Source organism: Magallana gigas, chromosome 5 (genome assembly GCF_963853765.1).
Source record: "Magallana gigas chromosome 5, xbMagGiga1.1, whole genome shotgun sequence".
Lineage (NCBI taxonomy): Eukaryota > Metazoa > Mollusca > Bivalvia > Ostreida > Ostreidae > Magallana > Magallana gigas.
Genome location: NC_088857.1, coordinates 16,939,665 through 16,954,442, shown reverse-complemented (window position 1 = coordinate 16,954,442; position 14,778 = coordinate 16,939,665). Strand labels below are relative to the sequence as shown.

The following is a 14,778-nucleotide window of genomic DNA, read 5'->3' as shown; positions in this document are numbered from 1 at the left end:
TAGGTAGAGTATGTTGTATTTACTTACGGAATAAGGAATCATTCTTTTAGTATTGTGGGGTGTTCAAATAGGTCGGGGCGTGGTCCAATCCAATAAAGCCCGAAGGGCTTTATGATATATTTGACCACCCTCCAAAGAAAACTATCACCTCATAATATTCAAAGAATGATTTCTTATTACTTTTACTTATATTATTTCCAATTTGTACACTTTAAAACAACATTATTTTAAAACCACTATTTTTTAAGCATATGCCATACTAGTATATTACTACGCGACGCAGCCAATGCCGTTTTTAGCTTACCTGAGCTGAATGTTCATGTGAGCTTTTCTGATCACCTGTTCTCCGCCGCCCGTCCGTCCGTCTGTAAATTTTTCACATTTTTGACTTCAACAAACAATTTGACTAGAACATCTGAGCCAAATTTAACGAAACTTGGTACAAAGCATTTTTATGGGGATGAGATTCTAAATTGTAAATATAAAGGGCCTATCCCTTTTAAAAGGGAGATAATTGTAAAACAGTGACTATAGGGTGTGTATCTTTAAAACCTTCTTCTCAAGAACCACTGCATCAGAAATTCCAATATTTACACAAGAGCTTGTATATATAGTGAAAATTCTAAATTGTAAAAATCGCGACCCTCGGACCAAACTGAGGGCTCCAGGTGGGGTTCTAAGTTGAACATAAAATTACATAGGAAAAAAATCTTTAAATATCTTCTCAAGAGCCACTACATCAGAAATGTTTACACAAAAGCTAACCTTGTACATATAGTGAAAAATTCGTGGCCCTCGGACAAAAATGGGGCCCGAGCTGGGGTTCAAAGTTTAACATTCTTTTCAAGAACTACAATGCTTCAATTTGTGAGATTACTCTGCAAGCATCCTTAAATAATATAGATTGTACATCAATAAAGCTGTGACCACCAGGCCTTTATTTGGGCCCCAAGAGGGGTTCAAAATTTAACATAGAAATAATGATATATTATTGAAAGCGTTTAAAAATTTTCTTTTCGAAAACTACAAAGCTACAGTTTGTGAGATTAATATGCAAGCATCCTAAAATTCTGTAGATTTTAAATTGTTAAAGCCAACCATAAAATACCAACCAATACTGGGGCCCCAGAAAGAGGTTCAAAGTTTAAAATAGAAATAGCATATGCTATGAAATAGAATGTTACAAGGAACTGTTGTTCAGGTGAGCGATGTGGCCCATGCGCCTCTTATTTGGTTATGCTATAAGACACGCCCATTTTTTGTCACTCATTTTTTATGAAGGTATTGGGTTTTAGGGTTCAAATTGATTTGTAATGTTACATTGTATCACAGACAAAGACAGTTGAAAATCTTAATATATCTAGGAGACACTTTTCCTTGATTGTTTAATAGATATAGAGGAATATCTTCGAGATTTTGTTTTAGAAAAATATTTATTAACACAGATATTGATGAATGCAATGAATCAAGCACCTGCCAACATAATTGCTCAAACCTTCAAGGCTCCTTTGAGTGTGCTTGCACCACTGGATACTCATTGGAAAATGATGGAAGATCATGCAAAGGTAAAATTCATTTGTATATTAATCCACTTTAAAATACTAATATCTTTCATAAAGATATCTTTCGTAAATTAAGACCAAATTTTTTTTTTATATAGATATAGATGAATGCCTTCAAGATTCCCATTGTGAACATTACTGTAATAATACTGACGGTAGTTACGTATGTAGTTGTCGGGACGGTTACAATTTGGCTAACTTCAGCAAATGTGAAGACATTGATGAATGCAGTACTATTAATACCGGTATTGATGGATGTCAGAACTGTACAAATACCCCCGGAAGTTTTCACTGTTCGTGCTTTGAAGGATACGTTCTAAACAACACAGCAATGTCAAACTGCACCAGTAAGTCCATGTTTTACTCAAATTATACTATATAGAATTATTTTTTTTATCTGACGTTCTAGCTACAGTGTATATGAAAAATAGATGATCTTCAGTGTTTTCATTAATTGTTAATATGTTCGATTACTCTCAAGTATCAAATATTTTTATATTTGATATAATCTGGGTCCCATTTAATTGAACTCTCACCCGATAAAGGAGGAAGGGTGCTATGAATTTTAGCTTGTCTTATATTTTTGAAAAACTTGCATTAGGGTAACAGAGAAATATTTCGATATCCAGCTCTGTAACAGTAATACAAAACTAATTTTACCAAACCCTTCAAGTGATACTCTCTGGTTGTCTGTTTGTCTTTGATTTTCTGTCAGTCTGTCTATCAGAACACATTCTATTCTACATTGTATGTATAATATTCTTTCTTGAATAATACTTTTACATAAAAAAAAAGGTTAGAAAAGCATGTAAAAGTGTGGGAATCTGTCTGTTAACAATGTTTCTTGCCTTATGTGTACATTGTTTTTTGGTTTTACAGAATGTCCAGAAGGCTATTACGGAGAAAATTGTCAAGAACAGTGCAGTTGTGGACAAGGTTCTGAAAGATGTGACCATATAACTGGTTGTTACTGTAAACCTGGATGGACCGGAACACTTTGTGAAACAGACATTAATGAATGTAACAGTACAGACAATCCATGCAATAGCTACACAGAGGAATGTATCAACAATGACGGGTCCTTTATATGTAGATGCAAAGAAGGTTTTACCAACAGCGCAAATGACAGCTGCAAAGGTAAACTGCATGATTCGTTTTGAAACCTGACGTTGTGTTGATGGTATGAATGTTGACAAATTTCTTTATATTGCATGATTATCATTGAAAATCGAAATCTGTTGACTTCTTTAGGTAGAGTATGTTATATTTACATAATAAGAGACACTTTTCGTTGATTGTTTAATAGATATAGAGGAATGTTTTCGAGAATATATTATAGAAATATATTTTTTTTAACACAGATATTGATGAATGCAATGAATCAAGCACCTGCCAACATAATTGCACAAACCTTCAAGGCTCCTTTGAGTGTGCTTGCACCACTGGATACTCATTGGAAAATGATGGAAGATCATGCAAAGGTAAAATTCATTTGTATATTAATCCACTTTAAAATGCTGATATCTTTCATAAAGATATTTTTCGTAAACTAAGACAACATTTTTTTATATAGATATAGATGAATGCCTTGGTTCCCATTGTGAACATTACTGTAATAATACTGACGGTAGTTACGTATGTAGTTGTCGCGACGGTTTTAATGTGGTTAACTTCAGTAAATGTGAAGACATTGATGAATGCAGTACTATAGATACCGGTATTGACGGGTGTCAGAACTGTACAAACATTCCTGGAAGCTTTCGTTGTTCGTGCTCTAAAGGATATGTCTTAAACAGCACAACACTAACCAACTGCCACAGTGAGTTTCTCTTCGTACCATTTTTTTTAATCAAAACAGTACAGAAGTCGACCAATTCTAACAAAATGATAATTGTCCTCATACTTAATTATTGCAAATCAAAGAATCTATACTTATAATTTAAGACATTTTTGCAAATAAACTACAAAATGCCTGACACTAATGGTGTTTCAACACATGTCAAATGAAGTCGTTATCTTTAATTGAATTTTAACTGGTAAGTAATTATTGTAAAAGTTATTAAAATTTTACCTTTACTTTCGATAAACAAGCCTGCAATAGCAAAAACAAGAGTAATGTGGTGGACACCCTTTGGCGCATCCGAATCAGGGGTAGTTTGCATCAAACTATATATTACAATAAATTAATATTGAATGATTACATTCGTGAGTGAATATATTTACTGGGAATTCATTTAGAGCGTACATAGGAGTTTAGATCTGACAAATGTTCAATAGATGAAATTACATGTTGCCAGTTCGTTTTTTAACCCGCGATTTTATTTTTGATGGATAGAACTTTCCAGAACGGGGTAACCAAGAACGCTGGTTGACTAATTTAAGTAAATGTGGAAAGTTTAGGACGAGTTCATCATGCATCGCGGGAACTTGGATCGGACATCTTTGAATAAGATAATAAGAAAGTTAATGAACAAAATGAGCTGATTCGACCTCCTCCCCACTGTTTTACAAATAGTACATTTTAATTCTTCTAGTCAGTTGCAACGAGAAGAATTAAGGCTACGCATATGTACATGTAAAAATAAACAATTAAAATTTATATTTTCATCCCTTCCCGCTTCTTTAAACCAACGATGTTGTTTCATTTTAATTTCAATTTTAAAGTTAAGGTTAAGAAGGCAACGAAGAAAAAAATCGAAAACAGTATATACAAAAATTATTACAAATCATGCTGTGTATTATACTAATGTGTAAAGTGTTAATTTCCGATTTTATCTAGTGTTATTTTAATGTGATAACTGATCTTAAGTTGGCAATCATAAAAATATTAAGTTTTTTCTTTGATGAATTTTTAATAATGTATTAGAGTGTAAAAACAATAACACTCGGTTCCACAATATGAGTTTTTTTTTAATAGCATTAAAATATCACTGTCATGAATAGATATCGATGAATGCAAGGAAGAAACAGCTGATTGTGCACTGAATGCAACATGTTCTGATACTGACGGTGGATATACGTGTACATGTAGATCAGGATTTGAAGGCGATGGAAAAACGTGCACAGGTGATAAAAGGATGAGATATTGGTTAATAGTATTAAACATTACCTTTGTACCATTATCATCATTATCAATTTTAAATGTAATAATTGTTCTACATTCAACAATGACTCAATTAATGTTATAATGTTATCGGTCAAGGTAGACTGTAACACAACTAATTTATATAACTGAATGCAAACCAATAAAAAAAATTAATTATTTGTAATTGTAATTTTTATACAAAAAAACAGTGTGCCCAAATTTCAAATACGGAGTCAATTGTTCAAATGATTGTGAATGCGTGTTTAACAACACTAAGATGTGTGACCACGTGACAGGAGAATGCGAGTGTAGTGTAGGGTGGACAAGAACTGACTGCTCAGAAGACATCGATGAGTGCCAAAATGGGTCCATATCTTGCAATGAATCTATCTTCCAAGTTTGTGTAAACACGGAGGGATTGGCTCACTGCGAATGTCAGTATGGAGGATCAGATATCTCTAACTGTGTCCGTAAGTAAAAGGAATAATCTGCTGTTTTAAATAATAATTTGCATTTAAAAGAACTATATGTATACTTTGAGGTCGATTGCTTAAGGTATCCGATGTACAATTGAGCCTGAGAGCTCGGGATTTTCCGGGATGAGCTCGGTAGATTACGGAGCTTGAAATAAATTTTAATTTCAAAAAGTCGCAATATTTTTTATCCAACATAATAAACAATAAAGAATAAACAATTGATGCATAAAGTCAGGCAATATTTCTTTTTCTTAATTTTAAAACGAGTTATTTGAACTTTTCCCCCTTACGCTGATTGTGACGTTGTAGCAGCTTTACGTCATTTGCCGTTACATGACGTTATTTTTTTCCCGCGGCGCTCATCCAATAACGTGAAGGACAAAAACCCTAATCTATAAAGTTTGCAGTGCACAAGTCACGTATTTCGTCGATAAATACTGAGTAGGTCGTTTTAATCATTGATTTCGTAGATATTGTGACTGTGCATAACTTTAGGGTAATCTGGTAATTGTATGGCCCTATTCAATTAGTTCAATTTTTTGTATACCTAATTCCATTATACATACAGAGTGTTTCGGACTTAACATTTGTATAACGGCGTATTTGCTACTAACTATTTTAATAAGTACCATGCATACGGATTTCATGGTTAAAATGCTTGTATACGTTTATTATAATTATTGTGTTTAAACATCTCCTTGTTATTTTCCGTAAATCAAGTTAACAAGAGTCAAATAATGGAATTTCTAATTATTGATTGAATTTTTTTTATCGGGATTCCAAACAATTTTCTTCTCTCGCATTTCATATTACATGTATGTGCATGAACGGTACATTTTTCACTCTTGTTCAAATCGCTGGATTTTATATTATTCAAATAATATTAATAGATACTGATTCCGACTGCATGCTTTAAAGTCAATTCGTTTCATTTTGCTGTTTACATAAAAGAGGCGCGTCACCATCCAATGAAATCAAATACTCAAAATTTGATTGACAGGTTCAGCCAGATAGCCCATGTCCGATGTTATGTGTGGTATTTGTACACAATCTTATCGTGTAAAAAATGCATGCTTATTACAACATCACAGTGTCATTTATGGTTGATTCATATTTGTTATAACTGTGTAAAGCATGTTGATGTATTGTGCATTCCACAATTGTACCGATACGGAAACATCGTAGTCAGACTTTATCGGCAGTCTCCATTTTAAAACTGACTTAATTTTTTTTGTTGAAAAAGAATACAACTTTGAGTAAAAGATAATACAATGTATATTGTTTTCTACGAGTTAAAGGTTTTGAATGAATTCTAATAAAACATTTCACACGGTTCTCGCACGCTTTGTTCGTAACGCTTTACACGCCTCATGTGACCCACAATTCACGACTTCGTTGTATTAGTAACAATATTTTTTGTGCAAACACTTTGCTGAATGAAAAAAAACCTCAACAATTTAGATTTTTAATTCTAAAATTACCAGTTCTTAATCGTAAAGGAATAGAAAACAGAAATATTACCAGGTTATGGCAATATGCGTTGGATTATGAATGCGACAGCTGACGTAGGGGGGGGGGGGGTCGCGTGACGTCATGGTAATTGTTAAAAAAAATTCTCAAAATAAAAAAAAGATATTGATAAAGGTAATCAATTTATTTCAAAACTTTATTTTTATTAAAATATGTTGGCAATTTTTATTTGGTAAATATTATTAATGATTACACATGTTTTCGTCAAAGAAAAGTAGTATTTTACCGTGCGTGATTTGCAGCGCTAGAGTTACTTCCCCATAGTGATTTGGCGGGAAAAAAATCTATTTTTAGAAACTACATACCCTTACCTATCAAACAAGTACATAGAATATATACCTTACCGGGCATCATTTTTTGGTCAATTGTACATCGGATACCTTAAAATTGTTTAACGAATGACCTCTGATGAACGCTCTTTTTAATTCAATTTGATGCATTTCTTCATGCAGCTCCCGAACCATCCGTTGCTACAAGTGAGTATGTCATAGTTCTGGTGATATCAGTTTAAGTATAGGCCCACTCAGCCTGTGATGTAATGTAGTGTTTGACTATCATTTTCAAAACTTTACCACTCTTTTGGTGATGCAAATTATTGAGTTGGGAAATAAAATCTAGTCAAATCTTTAATAAATATAACATTTTGAGTTTGTAATATTTCAAAAGTTATTGTGTTTTAACTCAATTTTTTTATGAAAGAAATTAAGATTTTGGTAGCTTAGAGATTTTGTTATGATATGCATAATACAAATCGTCTTATATTATGATCATTTAAAGCTCAAGAGCAACCTAAAACTACAAGTGAGTATAATCATGTTATATATTGATATCGATAGTTTATTTTTGTGAAATGTCTATAGTAAATGGTCCTTTATTATACATATTTACAGTTCCTTAGAAACTTTAAAATACAAGTTTGACTTGTTTTTCATAATAAGTATGTTAGTAAATATATTTATAAAATGGTATGCCTACTACAAATGACCTTTCATTATACATATTTACAGCTCCTCAGCAACCTGAAAGTACAAGTGAGTATACTTGTAATTTTTTACGCAATGATTTTGATACCATAAAATTTTTAATAATGATATGCCCATTATAAATGATCTTTATTTTTATATAATTATAGCTCCTATGCAACCTTAAAAAACGAGTTAATGTGTTCACTTTATATAAAAGTATGTTGATATCAAAATGTTGGTAATAAAGATATGCTTTTATTCACGTTATTTTACTTAATTACAGCTTCTGAGCAACCCGAAAGTACAAGTGAGTCTGTTCATTAAATAGAACGATTCTAACAGCTTTAAAATTTTTATTATGATATGCTATATGTACATAATCTTTAATTTTACTTAATAACAACTCTTAGGCAAATTAGAATTACAAGTGAAAGTATTTATCCCATACAATATAGGACAAGCTAAATCGGTCTGTTATTTGGCCAACATATTTATGTTTGGTTATCATTAAGTTAGAATTAACAAAGTCTCAGACATGCCTGGTGAACTGGCAAATGATACCGATATTTTCACCTCTAAAAAAGTTATTTTTAGAAATATCATGAAGTAATGTCCTTTTCATAATAATGCATACTATAAATATAAATATGACCATGCAAATATATTGTGTATTTATACACCAATACCACCTAATTAAGTTCTTCAAGTACTTCATTGTTATGCATCAGCATATTTCTATTAAAAATGAAAAAATGTAAAAAAAATCTTAAATTTTTTATAGTCTGTGACAATTTTAAATATGGGGACAATTGTTCAAACGATTGTGCATGCGTACTTAACAACACCAATTCTTGCCATAACATGACTGGAACATGTGATTGCAAAAAAGAATGGACAGGAACTGATTGCTCTGTAGACATCGATGAATGCAAAAATGGATTGATTTCTTGCAATGAATCTATCCATCAAGTCTGTGTAAACACGGAGGGATCGGCTCACTGCGAATGTCAGTATGGAGGAACAGATATCTCTAATTGTATTGGTTAGTGTTCGGGGTTTTTTAATGTAAACTCTTCATGTATGTTTAATTGACATGTATGTATAATTGTTATATTTAAATCAAATAAATCTACATATAGATATTTTATATTTATTTTAATAAACACGAATTTATGCAAACAAAGATAATTGCGCATTTAATTTTTATAGCTCCAAAGCCACCTGGAATTGCAAGTGAGTACACTAACGTTTGGTTATACTATTTAAACTGACATTGAAAAAAGGACTTTAAATACCATTGATTGATCATCGTTAAGAATTTAAATCATCAGCTTATATTATTATGACAGTATATTATAAAAAGCTTATACTTAAGATTGCTTTCTAAGGCAGCAAGCTTAGAATATGATGTGTTCGCAATTACACCCGATAGTTTTTTAAAATATGTTTTATTCTAGGTACTGACGAGTTTAAAGTAAAAGCTGAGATATCCTTTGATTTTGACCACAGAAGAGAAAATATCCTCCAAAATACTGACAAGTGGATAGTGGAAATTACATCACAGGTAAACATATTGAAAAGGCAATTGAACATGTCCTTTTTATTCTTCTTTGATAATTTTATTTATGATGTATAAAATTTATAGGTTTGTTTAACTGTGGTTTTATTATAGTACATTTATTTTTGTTTATTTGCAAAGTTGGAGACATTTTATAGGAAAAATGTTCAAGATTTTACAAGAGTAGTGTTTTTGTCTTTGCGGTAAGTGCTGATACGTTGAATTGTAATTAAACTTAATTGATGCATCAACCTCAATACTTGACATGCCTCTGTAATCTGTTTCATTGTTTTACGTAAGATTTGGAAGCGTGATTGTTGAACATGAGATCTACTCGAGTGGCACAGAGGAAACCCTTAAAGTTGACACTGCAAATAGCATGGTCAAATTGCTGCGACAAGACGAAAAAATTGTTTTGTTCAACCGAAGTACAGAAGTCAAAAACATAATTTTATTCAAAGACAATATCAAAATAAGTATGTTATAAAGAATTGTATTGTCTTTTCTATTGATATTATTAAAGAGGCGTTTCATTCTAGCAAGGATTACATCATTTAATGAAAAGATTTGTTGATAATTCACTATGTAACCCTTGTTTGCATGCACAATTTATCAAATCGGGATACTGTAAATTCCTTATTTTATGCGAGTACTTGTTTTCGCGATTCCGTCGTTTTGAATCAAATCGCGATCGCCAGTTTTTTTTTTTTTTTTTTTTTAGGGGGGGGGTTGGATTTTTTTTTTAATTTCCTATAGTTTAAAACTTTAAAAAAAAAACGAGATTTTAAAATTGGCGAGAGTTGCCTCTTGCGATTTTACGCAGAAATTAATTTCTTGCATTTAATCAGGAATCTACAGTAAATGTTTTAAATTGTGACCATTATACAAATTGTTATTTGAATACAAATATTAAAACTAATGCAGATCAACCAAAACCATTCTCTTCTTTCAAACGCATCAATGTCACCAGGCAAGAATTGTTGCAATTTATGCGAAGTGAAAAGATTTAGTAATATGGAAGCTATCTGTCAGTATTGTCTTTTTCCCAGGACGGTGTGTTTCGTCATTCGAAGAAAAATGTTGAATGATATCTTATATTGATAGTTGGTAACTTTATCGAATTTGGTGCAAACGATAACAGAATGTTCGATACATACAAGTATTTGATTTCATAATACATATAGATATCAACTCTACCATCAACCCATGCCTTATTTATGCTGATGTATGTTCGAAAGGGAAAACGTGTATTGATTCATCGGGAGTAGCTTCGTGTGTGTAAGTACCGGTGTTTATGTTTCAAATTGAGACATTAAATGTTTCATCGTTGTATGTTCCATTGTTTTGCAAAAAAAAAATAGAAAGATACATATACATGTAGATTTATTGGACATAAATTATTTTTTTCATTTTTATCTCTTTCACAGAGACTCAAATACAAAAGGTAAGAGTGTGTATATATATATATATATATATATATATATATATATATCTATATATATATATATATATATATATCTATATATATATATCTATATATATATATCTATATATATATATCTATATATATATATCTATATATATCTATATATATCTATATATATATATCTATCTATATATATATATATATATATATATATATATATATATATATATATATATATATATATATTATATATATCTATATATATATATATATATATATATATATATATATATATATATATAATTTGATTTGAGGCGCCAGCGGGGTTTGCTTATTTATAATTAAATATTTAATCGTACGATGGCTTAAAATTATATAAACATAAGTAATAAGGAATCATTCTTTGAATATTATGAGGTGATAATTTCGGTCGGGGCGTGAACAAATCTATCATGAAGCCCTTCAGGCTTTATTGGATTTGATCACGCCCTGACCAAAATATCTCCTCATAATACTCAAAGAATGATTCCTTATTCCTTAAATAATATATTTCATGCTATCATTTATCGCACTATTTCATTCTATTAAATCTGATGCTATCAGCTTTTTCTCCGTTTTTTTTTTACATAACGCAATTTTGAATCCGTCATATGTTGTGATTGTCTTTATCTTAAATAAACTAATGCGGATATCTGACTAGCTTTAGGTTGGACACTTTTTATCATCATCGGAATCGTTGTTCCATTGGGTATGGCAACTATTGTTCTGGCAGTGGTGTATGTTTGCCAAAAAGGGCGATCCAAGAAGAAAAGTAAAAGGTGACTACAATATATTTCTTCCTTATTTAGTTAAAAAAATTAGAATATGAATGTAATTTTTCGCATACATGCGGGAGGTTACAAATTAATTGTAAAAAAGATGTGCATTTTGATTTATTAAATATATAGCATGATGTAAATAGTAGTATTGTATTATAGTATATATTATTAATAGTACATTTATATTGCTGATCCAAATATCACGGAATTTAAATTGTATTTCTTTGATAAAGACAGTTTGATTTCACTATTTTAATCTTTCAATTATATATATATATATATATATATATATATATATATATATATATATATATATATATATATATATATATATATAAACAAGTTACGGTGAATGTTGCAGAATAACTTCCGAGGTCAGAAAATGTTTTGAAATATAAAAGCCGAGACAGCCAAGGTTTTTAAGAAAGAACATTTATCGGATATTATCCTATAATCTGTCTCAATATATTTATGCTGCACATTTGGACGACTGTTGATAAAAATACACATACCTGTGAAAGAAGTTCAGTTGAATTCGATGAAAGGGAAAATGTCCAAGATAACTTCTTAAAAAGTTCGTAAAACTTCGTAAAAATTCACAGGAACGAAAACAGATTGCCTACGGAGATTTTTATGGGGAATGTTGACATTTTTTCTCCATTCGGAATTCACTCGGAATACCTCGCACAATTTTTCAACGTTATCATCCGGGCTTAATTATGGCTGATGCAATGCAAAATCCCCGTAGACTTTCTATTTTTAGCCGTGTATTGATTTTTTCATACTATTGAATGAGTATCGTCTGAATCAAAATGTATTTATTAATATCAAATAATTTAAGAATATATGCGGCAAAAATATCTTGGGACATACTATAGTGCAACAATAATGATTACAAGAACTTTATTTCCATTTTACTAACAGTTCGTGTTTTCTACTGATCGTTTCTCTTATGGTTATTTAGTCTGCAGTTCCGTGTACCCCAAAGGTTTCTTTAGAAGTTATCTAAACCAATCAGACTGATCATATGCAGACGGCAGATTGTTTAAGATATCATTGAATACACTTCTGTTTTATAGTATATATCTTAAAAATCACATCCTTTTAAATTGTAAGGAAACAGCCTTTTTGAACATTTGAAGCAATACACATCGTTTTTCCTGGAACTAAGACGTTGATATGGTTTTTTAAAGTTCTGAAAATATACTTTTATGATCAGTGCGAAGCTATGATGGGTATTTCTGGTCTAATAATTGATTGATAACGTTCGTGGTATACAGTATTTGAGAATAAAGGCCGCGGCATCTTTTGGATCTCGACAATAACTGAAATAGAATTTAAAATATGTGGCTGGGGGAGAAAGAGAAAGAAAATCTTGGTGCTGTTGTAGGCTTTAATACTTTTCACATTTGTATGTTTCATTTACAGATCCATTACATTGGACAATAACGGTGTTAAGGACAATAAAGAGGATACATCTAGAGGTAAAAACATTGATGGGGTTGTTATATAGTTTTTTATGATAAAGCTGAAGGATAAAAAAATTACATTAACCAAAATACTGTGTTTCAATTTAGAAAAGCATATACAAATGAATAGAATAAAACAAAAAAGACTTGCGATTAAGAAATAAGATTTTGCAGTTTGATTTTTAATTTTGTTTTGCTCATGTTGTCATCAACTCAATTTTGGCAATTTTTTTTTTCAACTTTTAATATTGTTGATATTTATATTTAAAGGCTACTGGAATTCAATCGACGATCTTTTGAATCAACAAAAACAAGTAAAAAAAGACATAACAATCAGAATTATTTTTTTTCAAGAATTAAATTTAATAAATGTAATGGACGTTTTATTGACACAAATAATAAAAGAGTACCTACATTTCATCCGATTTAGTTTTGAATGGAGAATAATTTTTTAACCTTATCAATATCTCATTTTTCAGTTTCGGATTAAACGACCAGCTACACTGTACTGAAGAAATATGTATAGAAGAATTTGGAAACGCTGTGCTGATATTCTCAAAACGTTCATATAACATTTTACTATTATATTCAGATTTTACATAAATGTTTTATATTCATGTAGAAAGAAATAACAACTCGGGTAGTTTTTGATTACCAGATAAAGACAAAGTTGATTGATAATACGATATGGTAATTCTCATTAAGTTTTTTCATTGAAAACGTTTTGAAGTGATTTTGACATATAATAGTCGATTTTTGTTATTTTGTCCGATTAAATGATTTAACAAGTCAAAGCTTTATAGTTTTTCTCAAGTTGCAATGAATAACAATCCTGATCATGTAATATTTATTTACTCAGTACCCCATAATAACTAACAAACATGTATATACATGTATTGTAGCGATATCGGGAATTTTATTTTCTAGTTCTACTAGTTTTATTTTCTAGCTCTACTAGTTTCGAACAATTTGGTCTAACTTTGCATATACTACATCTATACATTGCACATGTTTACCAAGTGTATCTGATCTGTCAAATGGTCAAATAAATCATAAATTAAATATGGCTGGGTTTTTTTTTTCTCAGATCGAAGAATTATAGGTCAGACTCGCTCTATTTAAATGGTTATCTTAGGAGAGATTGCACAACATTTTCTAGGTGTTCATCATATTGTATAGTAAAACTTGCGGAGACCCTTTACAAGTCAGCACTGAGAACTTATTTCTTGCACTGTTTTGTACCTACGAGGGTCAATCAATAACACGCAGACAAAGTGGTTGTCTATCCTATATTTTTACTAAAAGTCTTAACTAACAGATTAATCTCTGCAATAACACTTATTTTATTGATAAGTGAAGTTACAGTCAATTTAATGGAACGGTGTTTTCTCGTCACGGAGCACGGTAACGTTCGAAACATGACGTCAACATGACGCTTGCACCTTTATAGAAATACTCCATCTTCATATCACGCTTAGCCTCATGTGCCTTTCACCTCACAATTTAAAATAGCACTTTACCACTAAACATCTTATTTTGATGTTCTAGCATCATAAGCGAGTTCTTCAAAGTTTCCATTTTTTTACCGTGTGTCTCTTAGTTTACAAAAAAAAAAGGAAAACCCTGAACCTCAGATTACGTTACTTATTCTTTTGACCAAAATTTTACAGATATTCTATTCTCTTTCGGAGTGTTTGGTGTCCGAAATACAATTACCACCACCCCATGCCTCAAAATGTTTCAAAGTTAAACATAAATGTGCAAATCATCTTTGACTTATTATTTGCACCATTTTTATAGTTTGTATCGGCTTTTTCCCGAGTTAAGTCAATACTGTTTGTACTACTTTTCGTTGCGCAGTGACGTCCGTCGACGTCAACGTTCTTAGT

At 31.0% G+C, this 14,778-nt stretch overlaps 1 protein-coding gene across 10 annotated transcripts in view; it reads left to right on the top strand.

Annotated features, from left to right (window-relative positions):
* The window catches only part of LOC105317200 (uncharacterized), a 47,061-nt gene extending 33,110 nt beyond the window's left edge, over positions 1–13,951 (top strand). For 2 of the 10 annotated variants that reach the window (XM_066086179.1, XM_066086180.1), the window contains exons 36-57: positions 1,446–1,565; positions 1,661–1,909; positions 2,442–2,699; positions 2,924–3,043; positions 3,136–3,381; positions 4,506–4,628; positions 4,857–5,117; positions 7,106–7,129; positions 7,431–7,454; positions 7,661–7,684; positions 7,902–7,925; positions 8,400–8,660; positions 8,828–8,851; positions 9,076–9,182; positions 9,318–9,379; positions 9,477–9,652; positions 10,361–10,454; positions 10,604–10,620; positions 11,303–11,420; positions 12,849–12,904; positions 13,160–13,203; positions 13,369–13,951. In XM_066086179.1, the coding sequence (XP_065942251.1) occupies positions 1,446–1,565; positions 1,661–1,909; positions 2,442–2,699; positions 2,924–3,043; positions 3,136–3,381; positions 4,506–4,628; positions 4,857–5,117; positions 7,106–7,129; positions 7,431–7,454; positions 7,661–7,684; positions 7,902–7,925; positions 8,400–8,660; positions 8,828–8,851; positions 9,076–9,182; positions 9,318–9,379; positions 9,477–9,652; positions 10,361–10,454; positions 10,604–10,620; positions 11,303–11,420; positions 12,849–12,904; positions 13,160–13,203; positions 13,369–13,401 (2,465 nt within the window). In that variant the 3' untranslated portion in view covers positions 13,402–13,951. Of the gene's footprint in view, positions 1–1,445; positions 1,566–1,660; positions 1,910–2,441; positions 2,700–2,923; positions 3,044–3,135; positions 3,382–4,505; positions 4,629–4,856; positions 5,118–7,105; positions 7,130–7,430; positions 7,455–7,660; positions 7,685–7,901; positions 7,926–8,399; positions 8,661–8,827; positions 8,852–9,075; positions 9,183–9,317; positions 9,380–9,476; positions 9,653–10,360; positions 10,455–10,603; positions 10,621–11,302; positions 11,421–12,848; positions 12,905–13,159; positions 13,204–13,368 lie in introns of those variants that run through there. The other 8 variants (XM_066086187.1, XM_066086186.1, XM_066086181.1 and 5 more) reach the window with 7 other exon arrangements.
* Positions 13,952–14,778: the final 827 nt, after the last annotated feature.